Genomic DNA, 14,377 nt, shown 5'->3' on the forward strand with positions numbered 1-14,377 from the left:
GGACATTGCGGCCGCGTCGGCTGCTTCGGGAGCGCCGAAGCGAGCTGAAAACGAGAGTTTAAATTCCCTCGTACGCTGCGGTCCTCATTTAGTGGCGAGATTTTCCCGCTTCGAGTGCCTCCTTTACAACGCTTGAAAGCACTACAATAGGCAAGTGGCTGCCTTCGAAGGCGCGCAACATGGTAGGCTACAGCTCGGTGCCGCAGTGCCGGACGTACGCAACGGAGCACGTAGCCGCAGGACAAGAAGCTGCGTGAAGCTTGGCTCGCGAAACATAAAACCGGCAAACAGCAATCGGCTACAACTCGGGTATCCAGCAAGCACAGACGCGGGGAAGATTTCTGCTACGGCGCCGGGTCTGCATGTTCGGAAAACGCGCATTGAGACGCTCGCCCGAGTCCGCTGCCCGACTAATGTCATGACGGTTTGGTCTATGAACTTGTCGATGTTATAGATACCGGCAAGTTCACTGGAGTGGAAAGGGAGCGGTAAGAAGCACATTAAAAAGAAAAGCATGGCATGTTGTCATGTTTGTGTTATGTATTAATGCACTGGATTACAAAAAAAGAAGCAGCGGGAAATGCACGCTGAGAACACCGATAAACATACAGTGCGAAGCAACTCGAGAAATAATATTGAAACGTCCAAGAACGTCCACATTTTCCCCGTCGTTTGGCGCTATGAAAATCTTTTGTTCATAACGTTTGTTCGTAGTATTTGCATCGCTCTCGGGTGGTGTTGGCATTTGTGTTTGGGGCCATCATTCTTTAAAAGAACGCGTTTATACGAAATGATACTGGTTGAACATAGCAAACTTTCGACAATGTTGTCCACTTTTCACTGCTGCATTTGTATTGTAATCGAATTTATTGCCTTTTCGCGCAATCAAAAGTTATGTCAACGGCGTCTTTCTAATTTATAAAATGAAATGTACGCAAGGCGGCGTTTCCTCCCGTGGTGCGAGTAACCAGCAAAGTCAACAAGAGACGGCAGCACCGGCGCTTAATTGCGTCGCGCTAGTGGACATCTCTGGCGCGCGCAACGCTATCGGTGATATTCGGCCGTTTCTCAGCCAGCCGAGTCGGGCTGAGTCACTTGCGTTTCACGAGATAGCGATAACGTGGCCTAGAACGTCCGCGCACCACCACTGGTAGGTCGCGTATGTTGTCTCGAGCAAGAAAACAAGCGCTTTGGCGCCAACATACGATGACTCATTCCATTTCCCGGGGACACGCATATTGAAGCAGACGACGGCTTGTACGCGACAGACGGTGGAAGCGAGAAGCGTTTTCGACGGAATAATCATACGCTTTGAGCTAGCTGCTTTTTACTGCGAAGGAAAACTGTGTTTCTTTACCGATAACGCTACAATCAGTGGCTTCATTTCATTTTCTTAGGCAGAACATCTATTTGGCGTGACGTTACGAAAGCAAAATGGGGCCATCAGCGCCATTTTATTCGCGTCACGTCTACATCACGCACCGAAGAAAATGGCGGAATGTCCAATGTGGGCCGAATCTTAGAACCGTTCGGTTGGGGAACCGTTCGTTTGGCCTCACCTGATTGCTCAAAATTTCGGCTACGTCACAGGTCGTCAGATGCAGCGGGGCGGTATCGCAATTTTCGAATACGTCACGCATCTGTCAATCATCTTCAAAGCGAACCGGTCGTAGGAACCGGCGAAGGGGTAGTCCGCTTTGGGTTCCGTTGCTGTGGATTGGCTGTTGGCTTGCGGCCCTGGCCGCGCGAGCCCGGAAATACGCGGGCGTCGCGCGCGCGTGCGTTGGTTGCTTCGGAGGCTATTGTTTGCCTTCGTGGTCTGCTTGGCGTTGCTCTTTCGGTGCCGAACACGGCTGGAAGTGCGATACGCGTTCTAAGAAGTGACAGGTAATGAGTTGCACTGCCCTTGCCGGCTTTCTAAGTAGACCTTTTGCAGGCTACGCTATCAAATGGAATAGACTCGTTTGCAAGCGTACCAGTAATCGTTCCACGCAGAGGAAGGAATATTGCGCGCTGAGATTCATCGCCACCGGCCTGCAGCTCCCAGAGGTGGGGCGGACGCGAAGTATTCATCGGAATGGCCTAGATCTCTGCTGCCGACACTGTCCACCCGACACTGTCCACACTAAAGGTTAAGTGAACGTGGACTGTTGAAATACCATCCCAGAAACCTCGAAACGCTTGTTTCGTGCGAAGAAGAGACTTATTTTAAGAAAAAATGCGTTCTGAAGCGTCCGCGTACCTCTATAGCGCAGTTCAAATCAGCCGCCCTCCGATCGAGGAGTGTTGACGTCATGATCTCATAGTGACGTTGCGCCGTCGGTGAGTAAAACGGCTACTGCAGACGGCGCTACGGCTTTTCTGCAGAAAACGCAAACGCGCGGCCAAAAATAGAGCCAAGACAGAGCCGACAGCAGCGCGAAAGCGGAACTATGGTGGCTAGCGGAAGGGAAAGCGCGCGACGATAAGCTGGTTCTTTATTTTGTGATGCCAACTTCGACGCTCGTAGCAATGGACGACCCTGACAACGACACATTGGCTCGCGATGCTGGGCTCGAGTTCAGCGATTTTAAGCACTGATGAACGTGACCTGCTGCTGAGGGCTCGCGCTGCCGGCGTCGTTGCGTACTACTGTACGACGGCGGCTTGCTTTGAATGGCACTCCACGCGACTTCAGTAAGTCGGCGTTGAACTCGTAATCCTCCGGACGAAAGTGCAGCGAGCACACTACGTGATTTTTCGGCTCTTTGCCAGCGCGCTGTGGTAGAGGTACGGCACTCAACCACTTCGAACGGAGAGGCTCACTCGTTGGCACACAGTGATAAGTAACGTTGGATTCACCGCTGCAACAGCCCTTGGCCAAGTTCCGCGGACCGTTCGCGCATCCCACGACATCACATGGACGTGGCATTCTCGCTGCTTGTTCCAAATGCAAGTTTCGCGAGCCAGCAGGACCACCGCAGCACGACGCGGTAAAGAAACAACTGAAACTCCAAAGCGCGCGCGGCGCAAAGTCGAGCGCGCGGAGTCGAGCGAAAACGAAACCTTTCGACCACACATACTGCTCGAGGGTAACGTCAAAATGTTATTTTTTCTTAGAATCGAATAGAAGTAGACAAGTAGCATTTTCTTCTGTCTTATATTCTAATGAAACGATCTCTTTAATACGAGTAGTTGAGTACTAGTGACATAAATTACGATGAGGAGTGCCTTCGTCATCGGGCTAGTACCGGAATGTCGCTGGGGAGTCTCAAATCGTGCCATGCATTTACCTCAATTTCTTGGTTACTAAAGCTCTTTTCGCGATTATATTGATGCCTTAGACGTTCTAGAGCATTGCTTTATCACTTTAACTTGACTTTATGGTAACCTTTAGTGTCTCTTTAATGACTATTGGTTACCTTCCCTCCTCATTACATGTACTGTCCATACCCATTTCTTTTTCTTGATTTCAACTAAGATGTCATTAACTCGCGTTTGTTCCCTCACCCAATCTGCTCTTTTCTTATCCCTTAGCGTTACACCCATCATTATACTTTCCATAGCTCGTTGCGTCGTCCTCAATTTAAGTAGAACCCTTTCCTAAGCTTCCAGGTTTCTACCCCGTACGTGAGTACTGTTAAGACACAGCTTTTATACACTTTTCGCTTGAGGGATAATGGTAACCTGCTGTTGATGATCTGATCGAGAATGCCTGCAAAACGCACCCCAGCCCATTCTTATCCTTCTGATTTATTTCCGTCTCATGATCCGGACCCGCGGTCACTACCTGTCCTAAGTATATGTATTCCCTTTACCACTTCCAGTGCCTCGCTACCTATTGTAAATTGCTGTTCTTTTCCGAGACTGTTAAACATTACTTTAGTTTTCTGCAGATTAATTTTGGGACCCACTCTTCTGCTTTGCCTCTCCAGGTCAGTGAGCATGCATTGCAATTGGTCTCCTGAGTTACTAAGCAAGGTAGTATCATCAGCGAATCGTAAGTTACTAAGGTATTCTTCATTAACTCTTATCCCCAATTCTTCCCAATCCAGGTCTCTGAATACCTCCTGTGAACACGTTGTGAATAGCAAGGGAGAGATCGTATCTCCCTGCCTGACGCCTTTCTTTATTGGTATTTTGTTGCTTTCTTTGTGGAGGACTACGGTGGCTGTGGAGCCGCTATAGATATCTTCCAGTATTTTTACATACGGCTCGTCTACACCCCGATTCCGTAATGCCTCCATGACAGCTGAGCTTTCGAGTGAATCAAACGCTTTCTCGTAATCAATGAAAGCTATATATAAGGGTTGGTTATATTCCGCACATTTCTCTAACAGCTGATTGATAGTGTGAATATGGTCTGTTGTTGAGTAGCCTTTACGGAATCCTGCCTGGTCCTCTGGTTGACAGCAGGCTAAGGTGTTCCTAATTCTATTTGCGATTACCCTTAGTAAATACTTCGTAGGCAACGGACCGTAAGCGGATCGGTCAATAATCGAGTGTATTTTCCGTTTAATTTGTTGTTTATGCTGCATGCAGCTCATAACACGTCAACATGTATTTGATTTATTATTCCACGATGAAAGCAGTGGCACACTTGCAGTCTCTCGCGACTGTCTGCCCTGCACGGGGGGTATAGAAACATTGTTTCTCCTGCCGCCTCCAGCACACTGATTAGTGATGGAAATAAATAATTGCCATGTCACATATCATGTCAGTGCCCCTTTAAGTCCCGAAATTATTGTCTTCTTTTAGGCAAATGATGGCCGCTGTTCCACCAAGCTAACAACGGCATACTAAGAGGACCCCTGAGTGATATGACGTTCTGCGGTTACGCTCGATCCTACTGCACGACTCGCCATGTCCCTTTGCAGCAGGTAATCGAAGTGCCAAAGCGCGACAATTCATTTGGGGGCAAACTGATTACTCTGTCTTGGGATTCGCATAATGAAAGGACATCTTAGACACGGCTGAAAGGCTGGCCTTGTAATTGTTATAGGCGTCAAATGTGGTGCAATTATGTGCCTAAGCTTTATCCCGCGGTATGATATGAGCGCTTAAGATTCTTAATCCCGAATCGGATGGACCGACGACGCTTCGTGTGATGACTGCGGTATAGCGAGGAGACTCCTGTTCTGTGCGACTGTGCTCGGTATACAATTTACGGAGACGATCGCTCGCAATCGTGGTACAGCGCGCTTTGACGAAACACCTGTAACAGAGGAAAACATTTTAGAACGCCGACATCACAGGCCATCGCAGCTGAGGGCGACGAGGGCACGGTGGCCGTTTTTAAGGGCGACAGAATCGGACAAGTGGCTGTAGCCTGAACAGATGTTTATAGTGCCGCAAGTGCTACACTACTGTGCGGTGACAGTGACTGACTGTGATCGTGTTATCTCTGCTCCCTTTATTCCGTTCTCTCTATACTTTCCTGTCACTTCACCTCCCCGTCCCCTCTCTTTTTGGCTAGAGTAGCAAGCCGGATCTTCCCCTCTGATTAACCTCCCTGCCTTTCTCTCTCTCTCTGTCTCTCTCTCTCTCTCTCTCTCTCTCTCTGTCTTGTCTTGCATAAGAGTCTTTGTTTTTTCTACTGCCAAGTGATCTTCACACCGCGTGATTTCAAAGATAGCGGAATGATGAACATTCAAATTGTATTTTGCACCATGCTTTTTTAATTTTTCTTTTCATTGAACAGCTTGGCTAAAGTTAGCTGGGACAGGTCCTGACCTGCGCTGATGCGAATGATGTTCTACAGAAATGATAGATTAAACTCTGCTGATGCGTTTTGTCGATACTCAGTCTTTCCTGGAGGACCTGATATACTGTCTATGGACAACAACCTCCTAAGCTGCGCTCCTCTACACACACCTTAGAAGTCATTAATCATTAGACCCCCCTCCTAGATTCGCTGTGCTAAATGTTGTCTTTTAAACAGAGTACGTGACTGACGACGTGTGGGCAGAGCGTAGTTTCTGCGTGCCGAAAAAGTCAGGGAGGCCAGCCATCGTGACCAATCAGGCAGAGTCATACATTCTCTGCTAAATATTAATTGCTTTGAAGTCATTAGAACGCTTCAGGGATGCGCGTACCAATGGAATCCATTGTGTTCATAAACTTCCCTTTCGGTCTGACTTATCGGCAGCTGTTCGTTGCGTACGACTCCGCAAGCATGGACATTTGCACAGAAATGAGGTATCGATGAAGAACTAAAGCCACGGCAAGATGCTGTCACAGTGACGTCACAGGTAACGATACCTGACGTCACCCGGATGCCAAGACGGCGGTCGCCAATTTTTTTTCTTTTGGTGTTACGCTGCTTTCTCGCATACTTGGGCTTCTGTTTCCGGTAGAAGTCGGCCATTTCCTGCTTTTCGGGAGTCTAGCAATCGAGCATGACCACTTACGTTACAGCCTGACGTTTTTTCCAGATAAATGGTAGGAGGAAAAAGAAAGAGAAGTCGCTAGCAAGATACTAAGCAACGAACTCTAAACGTCACATACAGGAAGTGACGTACGCTTTCTCGCACAGATGTTCAGCGTTCAGCGTGCGTTCAGATGTTCGCAGTGAGAGTGCGATCGCCTGCTGCCCAGAACCAAACCCTCCTTCCACTTTCTAAAGCGAAGCTTTCTTTCCCTCGTCGCTGCATACTTTGCGGGTGCACGCCGCCGGGTCACAGCTTTCTTGCCGAGTAACAAACTCGGGCCTGTAAACAGGCGTCCATTCTTGGCCAATTCCCGATAATGGATGAGCATTGTCGCAAAACGGGCACGGAAGCCATAGATGTATTCAGATACGAGTCTTACTTCGCTGTGCATACACCTTTCAGCATCCTTCCCTCGACACGGTATGTATACATGCATCGCAATCGTCCCCACAACGCAGACAGCCAACAGCTACGGGCGACTAGGCAGTTCTCCCGTGTCATCCACCATATTGCAGCTACCTCGCCCACTCCAACAGGTCTTGCGTCATTTAGATTCCAACGTTGCTTGGATCTGCGTGTCTTTCTTTCTTCGGCATAGAATGAAAACCAAGTCACGCAGGAAACCAGCAGGAAATGGGAGAGCGGTGGCGAAGACCGCGACATGGAGAGACTCGCTCTTTCCACGGTCCAGCCAGGAGGACCTGCGCACTCCAGCGGATGACTCCACTTCGCCGAGCGCCGGGAACGTTTCTTCATTTCCGCGTCTCGTTCGAAGGCGGCGCGAACGCGACAGTACGGGAGAACGTGATTCGTACGGACTATAGTGACAAAGAAAGAAAGAAAGAAATGAAACGAAATCGCGGAAGCCACGTACGCTCTGCGCTGGGACACTCGCACAGGGACACGTGCATCTCCATAGAGAAATTCATTTGCGAGTCTAATCGATTTCGCCGTTAATCTCATCGCTCCTTTGGTTCTTCGCTCATCGGTCTCCTTCATGTTTTCTCTTTCTCTCTCTATGTGTGTGTGTGTGTGTGCGTGTGTGCGTGCGTGTGTGTTTGCTCAATCAGAATTACAGTTCAAAAATATATTTCTGTGCTTTACATCGCTTTCGCTCATATTTATCGTAATTACAGATTTCTAAATCAGCCCAATTCTTGGCCAATCCCCTAGAGTGGGTTTGTGCCACTGGCTTTAAGGTCATCATCATCGTCGCCACCTGCCAACGCAGACAGATCACTTCGAATACTTTCTCTCTATCTAATGCAGCACGTAGAATAACTATAGCGCCCAGATTGCGTCGTCTGCGCTCATCAGAGGCGCATTCGGAGCAATCGCGGCCAACCAAGCCAAGTCAATCCAAGTCGCGGGCAGTACCCGGACGGGGACGAAAGCGACGCGGGAGACGGTAGTTGAAGCAGCTAACAGAAGTAGTAACGCGAAAAAGAAGGCCAGAACGTGAAAGCGGCGACGGGGAGAGCTCTAGTACTTTTTGCGTCCTTTTTTTTGCAGACGACCAACGAATGAAACGAGGTGGACAGCGGAGAAACAGCAGACGACAGCAGCCCGGAGGCCGGGAACGTGGAATATAGATAGAAGGAGGGATAAAAAGAAAACAAGAAAATGCACGTGAGAGCCGGCAGAGGCGCACGGCGCAAATGCTCCTACGGCACGTATTTCCATCGACAAATCGGCGACGAGGACGTGAGATCTCGATTAAAAGAAGCGCAGAACAACAGAAAGAGGGCTTATAACCCCAGAGACCCCACAGCGCGGCGCGAATGAAGACGAACAGCGAAAAAAAAGAAAAGAAGAAGCTCGTCGCCTACTGAAAGGTACCCGCCAATCAGGTAAAAGAGAAAGCAAAGAAAAATTACAGACGCGCAGGAAGTCAGCGGGTCACGAAGGCCACGGAAAGCCGCCACCGCCCTCCTCCTCGCCGTCCGTGGCCGTTGCCACGGCAACGGCGTCACCAATAAGGTGGCGCAACCTCGCGGAGCGAGCGGGAACCGCGGGTTTTTCCCTAAATAAGGAAGGCGGAGGGAGAGAAGGGGTGAGGTTGGAGGGACTAGGGGAGCTAGCAGTGGGGGAGGGGGGGGTTGGAAAGCGAGGGAGAAAAGCCCCGGCGCGCCCCTGCCGCACTCTCGCTCTTCCGCCACCCTTCCCCCCACCGTGCGCTAGCTGCGGCGGCAGCCGCCGTCGCATAGCGAGGGGGCGGTCGGCTTGGCGTGCGACGTTGTACTGTAGGTCAGTGCGGCGAAGCAGCGCTCTAAGTGCGCGCTGACAGCCGTCGCCGCCGACCTTTTTTTTTTTCTTCCAGCACGCAGGCGAGGAACAGAAGAGGTCGGACGCGCAGACAGCGCGTCGAGAAGAGGAACGGGGAACTGCGAATTACGAAGCCTCCGAGGGAGAGTGAACAGACGTGCGGCGGGCTCCGTGGAGCCCGGAGTTCGACGATGGTGGTGGCGACGGTGGAGGAGGCGTCGGGCATCTAGCGACGACCCCCCCGTCTTCGACACAAGCGCGAAGAAAGTTTCTGTTTGTTTGTTTGTTTGTTTCGTCTGTTCCGCGATCGTTGGTGACCGAAGAGACCAGCGCGGCGAGAAGCTCGACTGTCGGAAGCCCGCTGCTGCGGCGGCGGCGGCTTTCGAAAGGGCGACGCAGCTGCTGCTGCGGCGGCAACAGCCAGCCATGGAACGTCGCGCGGTCGACGGCGCGGGCCCCGGGTGCAGCGACGAGGAGCCCGGTGCTCGCCGGTTCGTCGCGGGACGAGCGAGGCAGCGCGCCGTGCGCAAAGCGGTCGCGCTGCTGGCCTTCCTCGCCGCCTGCTGCGCACTGTCCCGACTCAAGACGCGTGAGTATAACGTGTACGCATGTACGTATGTACATATGTACAGTCGACCAAAAAAGTTTACGGACCAAGAGATCTGACACGAGGCTGAATATCTTCTCAGTCTCAAAACACAACCTGCAGGTATTCCCATTTTTAGCCTTTTGCGGCATACGCGAACAACATTGTGATGCACAATTTCACGGGCTGCTTTTAAAGGCTGCTCGTATATCTTGAATTTACTGAGATCCCGTGGTCCGTAAGCTTTTTTGGTCGACTGTACATGCATAACACACCACAGTTCGCTTAGTTCGCCCGCCTCGCCAGCCGAACCGAATGTCCCGCTCAATTGTACCGCTTGAGAATATACCTAGACAAGGCGTACTGTTCTGGATATTGCGTCATTCACGCGGAGCGTACGCGATTCGCGTTCCGCGCAAGTGAAAGCTGTTCAATAGTATACTCATTCCTATCGTCCATTAGTGGCCAGGCGGCCGCCAGACTACGACAAAAAAAAAATAGAGAGAACAATCTACAAGGAAATGACTACATTCCGGCATTTGACAGGGGTACACTCTGGCGTAACTAGTAGCGTCTTAATTGCCGACGGAGTGTACTAAGGCTTCGGGAGAGTCGGTGATCCTTCTAATATACAATGCTCTGCGCATATATACAATTCCTTGTATAAAGTCCTTGCATGCGCATTATATGGACGGTACGAGGCGTACTTGAATGGTGGATGTATACTGCGACTGTATCGCAAGCGGGCACGAAACTTGCAGACCTCTAGTAGTTGAAGGAACCGTGGAAGGTGCATCCAGGGTACCGAACTCGATAGATGCAACCTGGGAAAGGAATAAAATTGCACTCCCGTGTGTTTGGCGCAATAGTTTAACCACATTTAACGCCGTACCACGTAGTCCAAACATCTGCCCTTCTGTGGAAAATGGCACAAGCTGACTGGCGTGAAACGTTAGTTAATTGACGTCATAACTAATCAGGAAATACGTCTCGGCAAGCGTACAGGTCAACCACCGCAGAAATGCAGCGCTAACTGACAACGTCCCTATGGTGTCGGTTTCTTGCGTCGAGAGATAATTAACGATCCGGAGGAAGGTCAGGGTCAGCTGTTCCAACCATTACGAGAACCTGTATATTAGCATTGCGCAACGTCCTGTATGCTAATGAATGAATGAATGAATGAATATTTGATGTTTAATGGCGCAAGGGCCAGGTGTGGCCAAAGAGTGCCATGATCGCGTATGCGAGAGGCGCCGCCTAAGTGGTATAGATTTACCAATGTAAACGCGTCCCGGTGGTTAGGTGGATACGGAGCGTATACTGCAGCCGAGAAGGAGGTCGCCGGTTCGACTACCAGCCGTTGTGGCCGCATTCCGACGGGGGATGGGGGTGGGGACGAAATGCAAAACACGCTCGCGTACCGAGCTTTGGGAGCACGTTGATAACCTTTCTTTTTATTTTCATTTTAATAATAAAAAGAAAGACCTCGGGCAACTTCCCCCCTTCTCGACACACACACACACACACACACACACACACACACACACACACACACACACACACACACACACACACACACACACACACACACACACACACACACACACAGACACACACAAACAAACAAACAAACAAACAAACCAACCATACCCCTCGATTAAGCTTGTTAATCGAGGTTAATGTGGACCAATCAAATTAATTTCGACCATACACAGACGGTCCAAATTAATATGCATGACGTCCACTGTCGCACGGAGTCTCTCGTATGCCCTGCCTTTAGTCGAAACGACGTTATAAACCTAAGCAATCAACAACCAGCGTTCACGACAGCTTATCGCTTTCCTATTTTCTGCGCCCGTTGACAAGCGACTATTTGTCGTCCACAGAGAGCGATAGAAAAAAAAGGAAAAAAAAAGAACACGCGCATTACAAACGGGGATATTACGACATGTCCTTGCACGTTCTTGCCCCTACACGCCGCCGCATGCATGCATGCATTATCCGACAAAAGCGTGCGACCCGCAACTATAGGACACGCACCGCTGTTCTCCGTGGGTCTCTCGTGACTATTCCTCGTCGCGAGTCGATGGAGAAAGCGAGTTCGATAAATGCTTGCGACACAGGGACTTCACTTTCTCGCTTCTCCTTTCTTTCTTTCTTTCTTTCTTTCTTTCTTTCTTTCTTTCTTTCTTTCTTTCTTTCTTTCTTTCTTTCTTTCTTTCTTAATTTTATCTTTATCGCAGTAATTTCACGCTTTCTCAGCAGAGAACACTCTCACCTCCTCCCTACCTCCCTTACTTGTTTACTCTGTTTACTTCGTCTATTTACTTTTATTTCTTGGCTGGCCGCGGCATTGCAGCCACTGGCCGCAAATGCTCGTCGTATCGGCATTTTACGCTGAACTATACCGCGTACGATCAACGTTCTCACGTTCAAAACAGCGGCGACGTATACCCGTAAGAAACTATTTGTTTACTTATTTATTTAGGTATTTATTTACGTATAGTACACGCTGCGGACCAATTAAGGTCCAAGCGGGAGGACGGAGCAGAAAACCGTCAACCTCGACGCCGTTCACGATGCACCACTGTTCTCCGCACGTCAAGAGCTGCGCCAATTTCCTCCACATTACATACCGAATGAGACTAAAAAAAAAAAAATTAAATTATGGGGTTTTACGGGCCAAAACCACTTTCTGATTATGAGGCACGCCGTATAGTGGGGGACTCCGGAAATTTCGACCACCTGGGGTTCTTCAACGTGCACCTAAATCTAAGCACACGGGTGTTTTCGCATTTCACCCCCATCGAAATGCGGCCGCCGTGGCCGAGATTCGATCCCGCGACCGCGTGCTCAGCAGCCTAACACCATAGCCACTGAGCAACCGCGGCGGGTTGCCGAATAAGACTATATAGCGCACATATACAGGGGTCTTCCAATTAATAACAGCGGGTGCTCGCCGAGTGCGCAAAGCGCTGTGCGCATTGCGTGTAGCTGTCCCCGCTTGCATCACCCGACACAGCGGTGACGGTAAGGACCCTCCACGAGTCCGCGGATGGCTCACGAGCGTCACGAGAAAGCGCGAGATGGGAGGGAAACAACAACAACAACAAAAAAAAAACGAATTCTTGCGAGGTCGCCGATGAAAGGTTGGTCAACACCTGACGGCGGGCAGGAATTACGACCACGGAAAGACAGACGCAAGGCTTTATTGAAGTGCGTGTATAGGCAACGCGTTCTTTCTTTACGTGGAACGGAGAGTTTCTTTTGAACGAAACTCTCATATCTGGGCCCCCGCGGGTATTTGCAGAAAGGTTACGTAGGCAGGCGTACATTGGCGGCAAGAAAAATCTTCCACGATAACTTCTCTAATTACCCAAATTGCAAAAATTGACAATGAATTGAAATTGAAGCCGAGGAGTAGTGAAGTCATGCCTGCTTAGCAAAATAAAAAAAAGGTCCTAGGACTATAGCATACTACTTTCTAGATAACCGTCCCCAAAATCTGCTAAAAAAATAATTTGAGTTAGGATCTTCCCAAACTGCTAGAGGCACGCCTTTCGGAAACTGCCTTGACTGGAACGCCAATGTATTTATTTCGTAGCGTGTATACTTCAGGGTCGCACATCTCAAGAGTGGTGCTAGTCTTAGTATTTCTGCTATACGCATACGCAGTTTCACAACTGCACCGTTTCAACCTCGCAACTGGAAGATGTGCCGTAACGTTCTGACGAAATTATTAATTTTTTTTTTCTTGCCGCTACTGTCCATCACGCGAGGTATATACCTCTCTGAAAAAACGACATGGGTCTACAGATATGAGTTTCATTTAATATAACGCGTTCCCCAATATATATATATATATATATATATATATATATATATATATATATATATATATATATATATATATATATATATATATATATATATTGATGTGAAAGTCGTAGGTAACGCTTACACAAAACGGATTTTCGCACGAGAAATGCGACAGCGATAACAATCGTCGACCTATACACCAAGAACGAGCACACTTCCCGTTACCCTTGTCCTCCAAACGATTTCGATAGGACAGACATGACACGCACCACGAAATAAGAATAAATACCTTTGAGGTCCAGTGAACAAATAAAAGAAACAAAACTCATGCTATGCTCTCAAAAGGGAAAATAGGTTCCGCTGATGGCTCATCATCTTGTTCTTCGTGTGACCTTAGTTTCCTTATTACATTTTTTCTGTCCTAATTCATATAAGCACGTCTTTCACGAACTTTCCGTTTCTGCTCTTAGTCGTGCGTGCGTGCGTGCGTGTGTATGCGTGTGTTGGAGCTAACAGAATTTTTAAAAATGCCCGCATTCTGCTTCTTGCGCTGGAGCGCACTAATAGGTGGCCAGTTTTTTGCGCTAAAAATCCAGACATCATCGAGTAATTACCAAAAATTTCGCTTTTTCACTTTTAAACTGCACTTGCTTTACGGAATATGCTGCATTGTTCTTTTCACTGTAGCCGGGGAGTTCGCAAGGAATAAACCTTTGGAATGAATTGCAAAGAAGACGACAGTTTGGTTGCATCCGCTGCCACAATGTGCAGCGAAATGCACTGGTGTTTCCGTTACAGATTTCTGCTTAAATGCATAAAAGGCGTTGTGTAAAAAAAAAAAAAGTATAAGAAGGAGAGAACGCAGGTGGAACGGTTCACTTTCACCGCAAGTTTGACGTCGCTCATGTCAAAACTAGTGCTATACTATAGTTTCAAATTTCATCCGATTTGGATGAGCATTGAGAACCAACTGGCTTCGATTCGTAAATTGCGTCATGCGTCGTGAAGCTTACGCTTAAAATCTCGACGAGTTATATTTTGCTAATTATTCCATTACGTCTTTTTTTATTTTTACTTCTTGTGCAATGTCCCCCTCATCGAGTAGTCTAGCTCAAGGACTACACTTGCGCTATATAATAGCACGGGTAATTTTTAATAATTCCGCAGGTGTAAAAAAGAAAGGAAAAAAGAAAAAAAACCTGTTACGTCTTTATAAACGTTGCGTATAACGTTTTCTTTTTTTCCGCGTTTCCCGACATACAATGTGTAACTCCATAAATAGGCCGCACTGTACTAC

The 14,377-nt window shown here is 48.7% G+C and overlaps 2 protein-coding genes across 2 annotated transcripts in view; one reads left to right on the forward strand and one right to left on the reverse strand.

The window, feature by feature from the left end:
* LOC135919756 (uncharacterized) overlaps positions 1-14,377 on the reverse strand; it is an 84,936-nt gene that overhangs the window by 5,435 nt on the left and 65,124 nt on the right. The gene's annotated exons all lie outside the window — the stretch shown is intronic.
* The window catches only part of LOC135919755 (sodium/potassium/calcium exchanger 4-like), a 79,733-nt gene continuing 74,386 nt past the window's right edge, over positions 9,031-14,377 (forward strand). Inside the window, exon 1 of the mRNA XM_065453631.1 lies at positions 9,031-9,264. Within this exon, the coding sequence (XP_065309703.1) occupies positions 9,102-9,264 (163 nt within the window). The 5' untranslated portion in view covers positions 9,031-9,101. The remainder of the gene's footprint in view (positions 9,265-14,377) is intronic.

Source organism: Dermacentor albipictus, chromosome 7, assembly GCF_038994185.2.
Source record: "Dermacentor albipictus isolate Rhodes 1998 colony chromosome 7, USDA_Dalb.pri_finalv2, whole genome shotgun sequence".
Taxonomy (NCBI): domain Eukaryota; kingdom Metazoa; phylum Arthropoda; class Arachnida; order Ixodida; family Ixodidae; genus Dermacentor; species Dermacentor albipictus.